Source organism: Rhopilema esculentum, chromosome 2 (assembly GCF_057945365.1).
Source record: "Rhopilema esculentum isolate cy_ngs chromosome 2, ASM5794536v1, whole genome shotgun sequence".
NCBI lineage: Eukaryota > Metazoa > Cnidaria > Scyphozoa > Rhizostomeae > Rhizostomatidae > Rhopilema > Rhopilema esculentum.
This window is the reverse complement of record NC_142816.1, coordinates 4,468,117-4,484,246: the sequence shown is the minus strand read 5'-3', so window position 1 is coordinate 4,484,246 and position 16,130 is coordinate 4,468,117. Positions and strand designations below refer to the sequence as shown.

General features: G+C 38.2%; 2 protein-coding genes and 1 long non-coding RNA gene across 3 annotated transcripts in view; all 3 read right to left on the bottom strand.

The window, feature by feature from the left end:
* Nucleotides 1-16,130, bottom strand: part of LOC148960570 (uncharacterized) — a 37,873-nt gene that overhangs the window by 7,362 nt on the left and 14,381 nt on the right. The window lies entirely within an intron of this gene.
* Nucleotides 100-5,690, bottom strand: LOC135695675 (uncharacterized). Its single transcript, XM_089110311.1, has 11 exons — nt 5,660-5,690; nt 5,396-5,509; nt 5,182-5,295; nt 4,968-5,081; nt 4,737-4,867; nt 4,540-4,653; nt 4,326-4,452; nt 4,103-4,216; nt 2,743-2,834; nt 1,839-2,137; nt 100-1,444 (listed from the first exon to the last, which is right to left on the bottom strand). The coding sequence occupies exons 1-11, from the start codon at nt 5,688-5,690 to the stop codon at nt 1,105-1,107; spliced, it is 1,590 nt and encodes a 529-aa protein (XP_088966437.1). The 3' UTR covers nt 100-1,104.
* LOC148960573 (uncharacterized) lies at nt 5,105-15,473 on the bottom strand. Its single transcript, XM_089109687.1, has 4 exons — nt 7,727-15,473; nt 6,602-6,689; nt 6,038-6,151; nt 5,105-5,937 (listed from the first exon to the last, which is right to left on the bottom strand). Exons 1-4 carry the CDS (start codon nt 8,087-8,089, stop codon nt 5,744-5,746), a joined length of 759 nt encoding a protein of 252 aa, XP_088965813.1. The 5' UTR covers nt 8,090-15,473; the 3' UTR covers nt 5,105-5,743.

Sequence of the window (16,130 nt, the reverse complement as noted above, 5' to 3'; positions counted from 1 at the left end):
AACCAGTCTGAAGAAGACAGCTACTTCTGTCCACATTGATCTTGTGAATGTATTACCTTCACAAGGGCTATGTTGAGGAAAGGGACCATGAAGAATCATGCCCCAAAACCTTTCAGTATGATATATTGATAATGGTTCTGTGTCTATGACTCTACTCTGGAGTTCAAGGTATAGCCCTAGGTTTGAATGTAGAGCAGATCAATAGTTTGAAGAAAATTGGTTAAAGTAATGATGATAGTGTTTGCTATATGCATTAGTTAGGAAATTTGATGACATTAAGTTAGGATTTTGACAGGAAATACCATTGTCTGATTTTACACCTATGACCTACAGTCATTTTAACAGTCAAATCTTTTATAGCACTTTGATTTCTCAGAAAATCGACAACAATTTGAAAAGTTATAATTGTTTGTGCCAAATTCAAAGCCTGGCTCCAAAGCTTTGAGCAACAACACCTGAGAGGTTTTTCTTGTGTAGAAGTCGTGATCATCTAGGATTATCGTGAAACGTCTTTCTGGACTCCTTCTTCTCCAATTTTTTAAGACAGCAAAAAATATCCCGTAAAACGCAAAATAAAACAATACCACATGAAAACGAGGGTTCACGTATTGTTCTGTTAGTTCAAAAGTTCCAACATTATCTAGGTGGGAATTTTTCTAGTCAGGGCCCATGCAGCGAGAATTACAAAAAAGAAGTCTTTCCTCTTTTCCCCTCTTTTATTCCCGCGTATCAATGTGATGAACTTTATTGTATTTTTATCTTCTTTTTTTCTTCTATTGATTATGGTCATGCAAAAGTTTCATTCTGCCAACAATTTTAAATACTCAGCCTTTAGAAAAGATAACTGAAAATGCATATGTTTTCGATTAGCAAAGCTGTGCATTACAAAGATTTTAAATATCTTAACATACAACAGTGAATCTGATAAGAGTGGAAAACACTCTTTTCATCTTAGCCTAAATTTCTGATTAATTACAAACTTGACCTTAATGTCTGCCTTCGTTATAACAGTTTCAATTTGTGAGTTTTGCGAGCTTCTTTTTACTTGGATTAAGAAAAGTTCTCTAGACACCTTATTGAAGGTCCATGCTGGAATGATCCTGTTCATCGAATCCAAAGATTCAAAGCATATGTAGTTGCTTGTGCGTTATTTGCCTCATCTCCAAAATCATAATTCGGTGTTGAAGATGTAAATATTGGAGTATCCGCCTCTGTTATACCAATGCCGTGATCTGCCCGTCCACACGCACTGCCACCACCACCAATCATAAGCACTGCCCCATCACCTGTGCTATAATGACACCAAAAGCCTAATGTATTGCTTGGTTTGAGGTCACCACTGCAACTGTATTGTGAAAATCCAGCAACTCCAGACACGCTTCCATAAGTTATTGTGCAGCTTCCTCTGCAGCCATCATTTGTAGGAAGCCAGGCTGCGTTATTCCTAAAGCAGGATAAAGCGATCTTATGATCTTCTTAGTCTACTAATTTTGTTTCATTTTAGGTCTTTGCAGGAGCATTTTTTCAAATGTCAGAAAAGCTCACTTTATCTTATGGTAAAGGGGATGTTACCAAATTGAGGAGGCATGTGCACCAGGAAGACCCCTTGTTCCGACGTCCTAGCTAAATGAAAAACTTGGGAAACCAAAACAAAAGAAGGTTATTTTCTATTTTCAGGCAATAACACAAATTTACCATTCCTCCCCCCTTAGCTCCCCACCACTACAATCATTAGAAAGGTTATGCCATGTCCCTTGCCATAGCAAAAATTTTCAAGCTAAAAATATAATTACGAACACTAAGACTAACGTTTATTATAAATAAAATGATTCTTCTACCTAAAATTGCCATATGACGACATCTTGCCACGAAATGTTACTGCTGAAGAGAAACAGTTCCCTCCGTGAAGCAGGGCGTAGTGGGTAGAAGAATCACTGCGAGACAGTTTGATATGGTTTCCAGCCACATCAAAAAATGCCCTATTTATCATGTCAGCATTCGTTGATGGTGATGTTGTTGATCCAAATTCTCCTTGGTCGTACCAAAATGAACCACTACTTTGCATCCAGTTCTTTGCATCCGCGTTCGAGAACCTTGCTATCAGTGTCCAACCACCGGCACTCATATGACAGTATGCCTATGAAAAAATTATTCTTTAAGCATCAAACCTAATAAATATTTTTGGAAAAAACAAATTATTTATGAGTTCTGCAGTCTTTAGACTTCAGACTAAAGAAGAGCAATATGTCCTCATGGATTTAGTTGGTGAGAATTACTTTTCCAGTCAGCACCACCGACCCTAAACAGTGCCAGAAGGGGGCATACCAGCGCTGGAAGGAGGTATAAAAGGCAAGGCAGCCCCGATTTTCCATCAAGCATAGACTTCAGTATTTTTCTGAATTCGGCGCCATCAGGTCGTGCGAGTGGTATTTTTGACTAAATACTTCCTTGTCTGTCTTTTATGAATCTGAAACTCTTGTAATCACAATTTAACAAGCAATTTTTCATTTTTCGAGTAATTTCCCAGTTGGTAACATTAGCATCCCTTTTGGGTATATGTGCTCTTCCTGCTAATGTATAATCATCCTCCATTGATGAAAAGGTTTCCTGACAGTAAATGGCCAAAGGGTAAGGCGCAGCAACTTTCATTCCCTCCCTGCACCATTTTGGCTGAGGCTACAAGTGAAAGAAGTCCAGTGATATGCCTTATAAATCAAGCATTAACCCTAAAACGAAACTCACATCAAATGTTGAACCAGAAACACCTCGTATCAGGTAGACACCATCAGCTCTGTGTCCTTGAAGATACAATGCCCTGCAGCTGCTTCCAGTTGCTGAAAAAATTGAAAGCTAGGTAGATTCCGATGCAAGTTGGAAAGTTGGAGAAAAGCAAGGAAAAAATTCTTGTGATGGAAAAAATGCAAGGAAAGACTTGTAGCAAAAGATTTTGCATCAAAGCTTTCTTGTTTTACGAAAAAAAATTCAGTTGGAGGACTTGACTCTCTGGCCTCCCCCGTTTTCAGCCCTCCTACCAATCAATCATTCCACTTTAGTCAGTTAGAAAGACCATATTTCATATTTTCTCCTCCCTTTTTTAAGACCCTGTGACATTCAGCTAAAATTTCAAGGCGCTGTGTCTAAAATAGCACCTCATTTGATGTTTTGTGATATGACAGGGCTTTCTACACACTGTTTGTGGGAAGAAATCCTAATTGGAGGAAACTCAGTGAAGTTCGATTGGAATTTCTCGAACTCGGGAAGTGCACAGGTAAGAAAAACCTAGGGATATCGGCGTGTAAAGGTAATATCTATGTAAATTTCATTTATTGCTGCAAGGATCAAGTTAGAATAGCCAATTATAGTACATCTCAAAACAAAACGTAGTAAGTTGTGCTCAACACAGAGAGGAGAGGGGTTGAAAAAATCCCAGTTGAATGCATCAATCTAACGAGCATCAATATGGAGAGATTGGCTTGTCGTACAGCGAATGAAATAAATTGATTGTATCAAGCTAACGATTGCATAGGCAAACAAATAAAGTATTTTCTGACATTGTTGCCATCTCGATACAATAATTGGCTTTCTCAAGATTCGAAGGAATCAAAATATCGTTGACTCCAGGAAGTTTGTTTGGAAGAAAACATACAATCCAGGACAAAAATTAATAAGTCTTAATGCAATTTTTTTTACAATTAACTACTTTACATAGCCGTTGTCAATTTGCGACCCCCTTTCCTTCAAATAAATGTTTAATCAAAAGCTCTATCATTTGTATTTCAAAAATATTTATGAACTGAAACATTGCAGTTTTAATAAGAAAAAGGCAGAGGGAGGAATTCAATAAAATATAAGTAAATATAAGAAAATATATCAGAAAATAAAAGTAAAAACGTTATTTTATGTGCGGATATGAAAGCAAGAAGCATCACCAAGGAAAAAGTATGGTCTAGCAATGAGCATTTCGAAATACATGAATTGAAGGAGACTAACATGTCGAACAAATTTATTGACACTCACGGGTGACTAAGTTTACACCAAGGGGCCTCTAGAAATGAATGAAATCAGTCATAAAGTGTGATTCACTATTTTAATCATTTCTTACCTGTCTGGCACAGTGTTCCTTCATATCCTGCTGCGCAAGTGCAAGTGTATTGGTTGACTCCATCAACACATGTGCCACGATTTTGACACGGGCTGCTTCCACATTCATCAATATCTGAAGAGAGATTAAAATATTAACTAGCACGAATAATCAAGGCAATGTTGACAAGTAGATGTAATAAGAGGGAAAGAGAGATATTCTGCAATCTCCGACAAAATCTTACTTGTCTGGCACAGTATTCCTTCATATCCTGCTGCACAAGTGCAAGTGTAATGGTTGACTCCATCAGCGCATGTGCCGCCATTTTGACATGGACTGCTTGCACATTCATTTGTATCTAAAATGAATACCTCAGTAATAATTACAGATGGTCAAGTTTATTTTTAAAAGTAGATGATATGAGAGAGATAAATATTCGAAAATTGAGCATCTTTTACCTGTCTGACACAGTGTTCCTTCGTATCCTGCTGCGCAAGTGCAAGAGTACTGGTTGACTCCATCAACGCATGTTCCGCCATTTTGACATGGACTGCTTGCACATTCATTTGTATCTAAAATGAATATCTCAGTATCAATCACAAATGGTCAAGGTTATTTTTAAAAGTAAATGATATGCCAGAAATAAACTTTCTACAATTGAGCATCTCTTACTTGTCTGACACAGCGTTCCTTCATATCCTGCTGCGCAAGTGCAAGAGTACTGGTTGACGCCATCAACGCATGTTCCGCCATTTTGACATGGACTGCTTGCACATTCATTTGTATCTAAAATGAATACCTCAGTAATAATCACAGATAGTCAAGTTTATTTTTAAAAGTAGATGATATGAGAGAGATAAATATTCGAAAATTGAGCATCTTTTACCTGTCTGACACAGTGTTCCTTCGTATCCTGCTGCGCAAGTGCAAGAATACTGGTTGACTCCATCAACGCATGTTCCGCCATTTTGACATGGACTGCTTGCACATTCATTTGTATCTAAAATGAATACCACAGTAATATTCACAAATGGTCAAGGTTATTTTTAAAAGTAAATGATATGCCAGAAATAAACTTTCTACAATTGAGCATCTCTTACTTGTCTGACACAGTGTTCCTTCATATCCTGCTGCGCAAGTGCAAGAGTACTGGTTGACGCCATCAACGCATGTTCCGCCATTTTGACATGGACTGCTTGCACATTCATTTGTATCTAAAATGAATACCTCAGTAATAATTACAGATGGTCAAGTTTATTTTTAAAAGTAGATGATATGAGAGAGATAAATATTCGAAAATTGAGCATCTTTTACCTGTCTGACACAGTGTTCCTTCGTATCCTGCTGCGCAAGTGCAAGAGTACTGGTTGACTCCATCAACGCATGTTCCGCCATTTTGACATGGACTGCTTGCACATTCATTTGTATCTAAAATGAATATCTCAGTATCAATCACAAATGGTCAAGGTTATTTTTAAAAGTAAATGATATGCCAGAAATAAACTTTCTACAATTGAGCATCTTTTACCTGTCTGACACAGTGTTCCTTCGTATCCTGCTGCGCAAGTGCAAGAGTACTGGTTGACTCCATCAACGCATGTTCCGCCATTTTGACATGGACTGCTTGCACATTCATTTGTATCTAAAATGAATATCTCAGTATCAATCACAAATGGTCAAGGTTATTTTTAAAAGTAAATGATATGCCAGAAATAAACTTTCTACAATTGAGCATCTCTTACTTGTCTGACACAGCGTTCCTTCATATCCTGCTGCGCAAGTGCAAGAGTACTGGTTGACGCCATCAACGCATGTTCCGCCATTTTGACATGGACTGCTTGCACATTCATTTGTATCTAAAATGAATACCTCAGTAATAATCACAGATAGTCAAGTTTATTTTTAAAATTAGATGATATGAGAGAGATAAATATTCTACAACTGAGCATCTCTTACTTGTCTGACACAGTGTTCCTTCGTATCCTGCTGCGCAAGTGCAAGTGTAATTGTTGACTCCATCAAAGCATGTGCCGCCATTTTGACATGGAATGCTTGCACACTCATTTATATCTAAAATGAATACCACAGTAATAATCACAAGTAGTTCTTGAACTGTTGCACCAGGCTGTGTTAAACAATCAAATTAGGTACAATCTGCATGAATACTCAAGACAAGAAATTTGTCATGAGTTATAACTTGAAAAAGCGTTAAATCTGTGGCGCAAAAAGGGTTGTAAAAAATTGCAACATTTTCAAAGATATAACAATAAATAATTGAATGTAGTTGCGATATGGTCACAGCTCTCGCGTTTATAATAGTGTATCAAGCTTGAGCATTGTATCTTCAAAAGGGTGTGTCACACTTCGAAACGAGTTCCTCAGTCAAATTAGCATGGAAGCATGTCAACATAATCAGTTTAAAAGCTTTAGATCCAAAGTGCCTTGAATTCAATGTTTACGTCGATTAATATCAGACCCTGTAACAGTAGAATATCTGAAAGGATGAAAATGTATACAAACCAATGCACTCGATTCCATCTAAATTTGAGCATGACTCGATGCACTGGTAGCCAGCACTACAGTTATATAATCGGCAACGTGGTCCAACCTTAAAGAAAAAGAAAAGGGAACTCAATTTAGGAAGACTTTGGTTACTTTGTAGCAGAGCAGAGCAGAGCAGAGCAGAGCAGAGCAGAGCAGAGCAGAGCAGAGCAGAGCAGAGCAGAGCAGAGCAGAGCAGAGCAGAGCAGAGCAGAGCAGAGCAGAGCAGAGCAGAGCAGAGCAGAGCAGAGCAGAGCAGAGCAGAGCAGAGCAGAGCAGAGCAGAGCAGAGCAGAGCAGAGCAGAGCAGAGCAGAGCAGAGCAGAGCAGAGCAGAGCAGAGCAGAGCAGAGCAGAGCAGAGCAGAGCAGAGCAGAGCAGAGCAGAGCAGAGCAGAGCAGAGCAGAGCAGAGCAGAGCAGAGCAGAGCAGAGCAGAGCAGAGCAGAGCAGAGCAGAGCAGAGCAGAGCAGAGCAGAGCAGAGCAGAGCAGAGCAGAGCAGAGCAGAGCAGAGCAGAGCAGAGCAGAGCAGAGCAGAGCAGAGCAGAGCAGAGCAGAGCAGAGCAGAGCAGAGCAGAGCAGAGCAGAGCAGAGCAGAGCAGAGCAGAGCAGAGCAGAGCAGAGCAGAGCAGAGCAGAGCAGAGCAGAGCAGAGCAGAGCAGAGCAGAGCAGAGCAGAGCAGAGCAGAGCAGAGCAGAGCAGAGCAGAGCAGAGCAGAGCAGAGCAGAGCAGAGCAGAGCAGAGCAGAGCAGAGCAGAGCAGAGCAGAGCAGAGCAGAGCAGAGCAGAGCAGAGCAGAGCAGAGCAGAGCAGAGCAGAGCAGAGCAGAGCAGAGCAGAGCAGAGCAGAGCAGAGCAGAGCAGAGCAGAGCAGAGCAGAGCAGAGCAGAGCAGAGCAGAGCAGAGCAGAGCAGAGCAGAGCAGAGCAGAGCAGAGCAGAGCAGAGCAGAGCAGAGCAGAGCAGAGCAGAGCAGAGCAGAGCAGAGCAGAGCAGAGCAGAGCAGAGCAGAGCAGAGCAGAGCAGAGCAGAGCAGAGCAGAGCAGAGCAGAGCAGAGCAGAGCAGAGCAGAATTGACATTGACATATTTTGTCATTTTGAAACACAGTACCTGTGCTACTGGCTCATAGTGAATCCACCCAGCTGCATTTGTCAATGAAACGCTTTGATTTGCTTTCGAAATATCTAGTAGTTGGCAATTATTCTCTTGCAAAGAGGCAGGAAACCTCTTGTAATTGATCGTCATACACTTCTCTGCCCCTGTGCACCTCTTCGCGCAAAGTGAAAGCTTGTTGGCATAGATCTCCAAAATGATATTTTGCACAGTGCCAGTTAACTTTTTATCACGATCCGTTGCTTTCATCAGAACATCTCTTCTGCACGATGAACGGTGTATTTTGATGCTTTGTGATTTTGCACAGATCAAAAAGCAGACTAGAGCTGTGGCTGTTACAAAACATCTTTTGGATTTCATTTTCCAAGGTGATTTGAGCACTTGACACTGGGAAATCTGAAGTTGTCTGGTAACTTATCACCGCTTTAACTTTAATTTATAGATTACTTTGCTTTAGGAACTCCATGGTAACCATTCTGAATTATTAATGTTCGGTAACATTTTTACTCTTATTTAGCCAACTTCCACAGGTCAAAGTAATTTCTACTTATTTGTAGCTATTGACCAAAGTGTATACCAACCAGCAATTTACGCTTGGTTCTTGTTATATAACTTAACCGTCATGATGTTATCTACAAATATCGAGACAAGGAAAATATAGCGAAGAAATGTCTTGATAAATAATATCACAGTTAACGATATCATTGAGCAAGCTAAGGATTACAAAAGCCTGATTAAGGGTATTTGAATTATAAATCATTGAGATTTTTGGAGAAAAGATACAAATACTTATGTTTTTAGTCAAAATAACTTCTACATATTTGCAGCTATTGACCAAACTGTTTACCAACCAGCAATTAACGCCTGGGTCATGTTATATAATATAGGCGTCATGCTTTTATCTACAGATATCGAGACAAGGAAAAGATAGTAAAGAAATATCTTGATAAATGATATCACAGTTGTCGATATTATTGAGCAAGCTAAGGATAACAAATGCCTGATTAGGGGTATTTGAAATATAAATTATTGAGATTTTTGAAGAAAAAGAGCAAATATGTTTTAAGTCAAAATAACTTCTACATATTTGCAGCTATTGACCAAACTGTATACCAACCAGCAATTCACGCTTGGGTCATGTTATATAACTTAAGCGTCATGATATTATCTTCATATATCGAGACAAGGAAAATGTAGTGAAGAAATGATGTTTTTTGATGAAAAATATCACAGTTTTCGATATTATTGAGCAAGCTAAGGATTATAAAAGCATGATTGCATAAATTACAGAGCGAAAAAGAATATATATGATTTATTCAGGGCTGATGAATTCCAGGGATCAGGGCCGTCGCTAGAAAATTTTCATGGGGGGTGCAAAACCAGTGGTTTGCCGAAAATATGGGCGTGGCAACAGATACGGGCGTAGTTCTCAAGCGATTATAATTATCATTGATAAAATTCGCGAATATTTTTTCTCGAACTGCTATATTTCAGTTTTGCTCAGTGTCATAATTGCAGGGTGGCCAGCAAACCCAAAGGTCCCGGCTCAGGGTGTGGCAGATAAACTTTTTTGAGCCACACCAACTAATGCGAGAAAAGGCTAAAATATTCTCAGTTCAAATCAATTATTGACAGTTGTGGCTCTCTATTTAAATCAAGGATTCTATGTATGCAGTTAAACTCTGCACAATAACAGCAAAACAATGGTTCTATTTGTAACTTTAATAACAGTTCAAAATAACAATCCTAGTGTGACAACTTTTTGCAACATTTTCAAGCGAACCTAATATATAAATATATATATATATATATAGTATACTGAAATTGAGCCAAAAAAATAATCAAAAATTCAACCTGCATGTTCTTTTCTTTTATGTGTCATCTTTTCATTTATCTAGGTTAGTATCTTGGCTACAATTTGAAATCTAGTGACCTACAAACTTATTCACACTAAAACATCATTGAGAGAACTTAAAACGATACAGATTCCTTAGTCTGTACCAAACTTTATTATTCTAAACACTTTGTTCATTTAACAATTAGCAAACAGAAAAACTTCATTATAACTTTTTAGCATGCACCTTGCAGAGGGTTTCAGAGAAAATAAAACTTAAAGGGCAGCAGAGAAGGCCTTTAACTGTTGTTTACTACTTTCAAGGAAGAAACTTGGGAAGGAACCATTGCGTTTTTAACGTTTATGGCCTAAAATCGCGGATGATTGATACGCAAAACTTCCTGAAATACTAAATTTTCGAAAATATATTTTTGTGAAATATCCAGAAAATTTTGCTGTTGATTCTCTTGAAAACTTTGACGAAGAATTATTCTGTTGGACAAATTTTACATCTTTTTCGTTGCTTTGCTGGTGTCATGTGAAATAAAAATAGAAGGAAACATCAATTGAAAAGAAATGTTTTTCACGCAAAGTAGATGATTTTCGCTTAAACGCGAAAGTTTGTTTTTGCAAAGCTCCTATTTCGCTTCTTTCGCAAAGTTGGTTCCAAAAATTTCCCAATTTGAGAAGCTTTCTTCCTGCACAATTTTCTTCCCTTAAAGTGATATGACCCTAGGGAACATTCGATTAGACAACTAACTAAAAACAACAGCTCCTTGATCTCTACATACAGTTTAAAATTATTTCTCTAGAAAATAGGACAGATTTGTCTTTGTGCGAAATTTGAAATAGAATTTCTGTATAGTGGATGTTGGTCATAGTGGGGCCCTTTGGCCTGCGCGCAGACTTCATTTTGATGCTTAGTTGTGAAGCCAGCACGCATGTTAGGGACCTTGGCTGTGACTGTATGTAGTTTCCAGTTTATGAAAATTATCTTCTCTACTCCAACTTTTGCAGAAAGGGTCCCTAATTTTTTTTACTTTACATGTCTGAGGGCCCGGTGGGGATCGCCACTTTGCCACCCGGGCCAGACCTCGCCTGGTCTTTAGCACGAGAGAGTTTGAACGATCATCAATTATTCTCGTTAAGTTTTCATAAATTTCGACTGTGGACTGGTGCTGTCATCAACAACCGATGATATCTATTTGAAAATGGCAAAACTCTGTCTTTCTTCTGAAAATTTGCCAGTTTCAAAAAGGTTGACGACAAAACTTCCATTTTCGAAGATTTGAGGACAAGGTTAGGGTCTGGGGGGTGTCACAACCCCCACACCCCCCGTAGCGACGGCCCTGGCAGGGATGCCAGAAACTGTATCTAAGTATAATATTTTGAGCAATCTAAATACGATGCAATAAACAAGCTTTCTTTCATCACTTTGTCCCACAGTTTATGTATTTTGAAGCTGGTATGAAATAGTTTTTGCAAGATTTTAGAATATATGCAGTAAGTCCAAGGAGTCAGTATGATCAAGGTTATTTTACATTAAATAGATACCAAAATCAAATAGAGAAAAGAAATAAACGAAACGCAGTTTAGCAACAAAACATTAACTTAAGAGTATCAACAGAAGAACTACATCAAGATAAACATATCTCCAGGCTAGCTTTTCAATGTAAATTCAGATTTTGGATTTGGGACAAAGCAATGACCCTAAGATAGCTGTAACTGCCAGAAAACATCTTTTAATTTGCATTCTTAACAAAGGGGCGGATCTAAACCGCATGGATTTGGGGGAGTCAATGATTGGATTATTGTGCCACACCCTTAAGGTGACTGGAAAATTACGGGAAATTGAGAAAATCAGCTTTCAACTTCAAGAAAAGGAATATAGTAAAATAAACAAAGTATATTATTGCATTATTTTGTTACTACTGACTACCAAAAAATTCTTTTTACTGAATAGAAGCAAAACTTATCGTAGAACACAAAAATTTTGGGGGTCCGCTTCATTGATAACGAGCCACGTGCGATATGTAGGATCTTCCAATCTTGTTAACTTTGATTTGGAACTGACCTAATTCCCATTTTGCCGACATCAAGTAGCACAACAGTATTTCTAAATTATTAATATTGTTTATGGGTTCAGCCGCGGGTGGGAAGAACCAACCGCACAGGTAATTTTCCAGAATAGTTACCAGCATAACTAAGGTTTTGCTAAGGTACGGATATCGCAGACCTAAAAATAGAAACTTTTATAAAGATTTTGGGTCAAGGTATTCACAGGATAATGAGTCAGCTGTACTAATAATAACATACATGAGAAATGGTGAAGTCCTGACTTTAGCTTTGGTACATTCTTTATCAAAATAAACTGCATTAATGGTGAAGTCACATGGTTGATTTACCTTATTGTAGGTACAATTGCTTCCATTGCTGAGGTGAAGCATGTCAAGGGGCTCACTAGTCCGGGGCCCTTGGCTATAGAGGCCCATAAATAATAACTCCTCGCTGCTACAAGAGAAATTTAGCCACCAGAGCAATTTAGCAACCATCCTTTTCGAAATTCTTGAGGAGTATTTCCCCTACGGTAGGGGTAGTCAAGACCGTATTTACATTTGTTGGGGTCCTGGGCCTAAAGGTGATTGGGGCTCTTTGAAAAATAGAAATAATTTGTGTCACATGCATAGTACTTTGCTAAACATAATCACAACCAACCAGGTTAAATTCACTAAAAAGTTTGATAAATAAAAACTATAAGACACGAATAAACTTGTATCCATTTAGCGTTTCAGTACATTCCCAATAGAACTACCCTTGCCTTGGTTCATGACGCTAATGTCTTTCGCTTTTACTTAAGTGCTGAAAACATTTCGATGATTTGATTGGTGTTTAAAACTCCCAGGACATCAAAATCTGCTGCCATTAAACATAAGACAACAACGCACTACTGTAACATTGTGGACGTTATTTCACTATTTTTCTTTATCCTTTTTTAGCATGGTGAAACATTTTTCACCGGAGGAACCCCCGTATGGTAAATTGAGCAACAAATTTAGTGCAGCCATTGCATTAGAAAAAGCTCCAGCCAGGGCCACCGAAGGTTTTGAAGGCCCTGGGGATAAAACAAAATATGAGGCGGAGCAGGCCAAAAATTCTCATGTATTCCATTCTTAAAAATGGAATTCATTACTTTACGAGGCACCCTAGCTCAATTCAAAGCCTCAGTGGTGTATAACGTATATTTGTTGATCTGAGAAGACACAAAAGCGTCAAGAAGTTGTATTTTGTCTTCATCCTGCCGAAACATTTTACAAGAGAGACAGTTAAAAATGGGATAGAAAGGATTAAAATGCACTAGTCTGGGCTCTTAGCACAGTATTTGACTTGAATTGTGCAAATTGTGATACCAGCATGAAAATTGGTACATTGTGGTAATTTCACACGCTGAGAGCGAAGCCAAACAGACACAAGCCGAAAAATGCCCTGAAGTGCTATTTTTAGACTGGGGTACTTGGCCCCAGTCCTCGTATTGGGCAATCTCCATATGTCATTACTGATTTGTAAAAAAGGGCAAAATGAAAGATTTAGGTGCATTATCATATATTAAAATATATCAAGAGAACAAGATATAAAAAAATTGCCCCTTAATGCTATTTTTAGAATATGATATTGGCACCCATGTCTCTTTTTAGGCATTCTTCTCCAAATAATTACTCTCTTTTATATGAATATGAAATGTAGCTTTCTCTATTCTTTCAACAAACTGGAAGGTTATACGAAAAGATGTTATTGACAATCTTACCCCTTGATGCTATTTTTAGAATGGGGTACTGGAACCCAGTTCTCGAATTTGGGTTTTACCTTCATAGTCTAATCTTTAAGCATAGTATTTGACTTTAATTATGCAAATTGTGGTACCAGCTTGAAAATGGGTACACTGGGGCAATTTAATGACGTTGTTAAGGATGCTTAACAGACACAAGCTTAAAAACTCCCCCAAGTGCTATTTTTAGACTGGGGTACTTGACCCAAGTCCTCTATTTTGGGTTTCATCCATACGTAGTTAACTAACGTTTAAAATGACCATGAAGGTAAAGCTATTTTTACCCTTGATATTTAAAATATTACCCTTGATGCTATTTTTAGAATGGAGTACTGGAGCCCAGGTCTCCATAAGCATTCTTTCATAATTCATTACTGTTTTAGGTATGAATATGAAATAAAGTGAATATTAAGTCTCTGGATTGCTACTACTCCTCTCAGAGGCCTTCAAGAGAAGCATAGAAGAACTACCCATTGAAGTTTGGAAGACACAGAGGCTAGAAGAATCAGTGCAATTCTATTATTGGTTTACTGTTAATGGAGTTAGAGTCAATGCTTTAACTAGCAACACGTCAGGGTATGATTTGTTAATCTTGGTACATCTGGTGACCCAGCAACAATGCTGTGAAGGTGTGCCGTGATTTCTTTTAACAAACTCTGTATACCAATCTAAGAAGTCTTAGACAATTCTTCTACGGTTTACTTTAAGGTTTTTACCCCGGTCGATTGAACGGCTAACATTAAGATTTGCAAAAATAACATCTGCGTCACTGTATGAGTAATATAATGGCAAAACATACATTATGGGGTCAAACTATGATTTTAAAAGTTACTTTGCAAAACCATCAAATTTCGTAAAAGATTGGTGTAGCTGGTTGTAAAATAGCATTGTCTGACACTAAAAAATCGCGGACCAAAAAGGATTTATGTTGCCCTCCTTTCCACATCTGCATGGTCAGTACCGCGATTGTACCAAACTCTTAAGGCCGGTTTCCAATTGATTCGCACTATTCGCACGACTGAGCGAAATCACATTTGAGTATAAGCAACATCAAATTTCCTCTTTCACTGTGAATGCACGACCATTCGCCAAGTTGTTCAACTCAGTTGATCTGTCGATTCGACCATTCGCTGATTTGTCGAATCGCTTTGGCAACAGTCGCGCGACCAGAGCGAATTGGAAACCCCCCTTTTTTACTTAAAAATACTATCAAGTATTACCTCTTTGTTACATAAACCGTTTCAATTTTTTAATCAATGCATTCGGTGCTCGAAGAGGCAATGATGTTTCTAACATCGTTTGTCCTGTATGTTTGTCCATTCTCTTCTGTACCAATACCATGATTGTTCTTCAGCAAGCAATCTTACCAGGACTTGCAATTAGTGATGCTTCGTGATTTGAGGTGCAATGACACAACACTCTAAATAATTTCTCAATACAAGATCAACAACGCAACATTCCCATGGAAGCCAGAAAACGCGGATACCATTATCCCATGGGTCTCTTTGTAACGCCGCAGGCAGATGGTTTTTGTAGATAGCCAATCAGCAATCAACAAATAAAAGTAAAGGATCGTGGCAATTTCTAGATTCTTGAATCTTTTTAATTCAAGTGAGTATGGATGCCAATTGGAAATTGGGATTTTCGTGTTGAAATAAAATTAATCCTAAATTTGAGAAGATCATACAAATACGATCACCAAGGCTCATCAGGAGAATTTTCTAACAAACCGAGTGGTGGGGAATTCGCCCCACTAGGCCCTTTGAGGTAAACAACCACATGCACCAAACATTCTGATTTTTCTCCAGTGGACTTAGTCCCAAATATGCACATAAAAGACCTAGATATGTGCATATTATGACACAGATATGGGCATTTTATGATACTATGTATGGCCGTTTTTCCGGGCCAAACGAATGTGGCCGTAATAACGAGGTGGTCGTATTAACGAAATGGCCGTAAGGCGGGGTTCCACTGTATGCACATATTAGACCCAAATATGCACTATTAGACCCAAATATGCACATATTAGACCCTAGTATGCACAAATTAGACCCAAATATGCACATATTAGACCCAAATATGCACATATTAGACCCAAGTATGCACAAATTAGTCCCAAACATACACATATTAGACCAAAATATCCACATATTAGACCCAAATATGCACATATTAGACCCTAGTATGCACAAATTAGACCCAAATATGCACATATTAGACCCAAATATGCACATATTAGACCCAAGTATGCACAAATTAGTCCCAAACATACACATATTAGACCAAAATATCCACATATTAGACCCAAATATGCACATGTTAAACCCAAATATGCACAAATTAGACCCAAATATGCACATATTAGACCCAAATATGCACATATTAGACCCAATATGCAGATATTAGACCCAAATATACACATATTAGACCCAATATGCAGATATTAGACCCAAATATGCACATATTAAACCCAAATATGCACAAATTAGTCCCAAACATACACATATTAGACCAAAATATCCACATATTAGACCCAAATATGCACATGTTAAACCCAAATATGCACAAATTAGACCCAAATATGCACATATTAGACCCAAATATGCACATATTAGACCCAAATATGCACATGTTAAACCCAAATATGCACAAATTAGTCCCAAATATGCACATATTAGACCCAAGTATGCACAAATTAGTCCCAAACATACACATATTAGACCAAAATATCCACATATTAG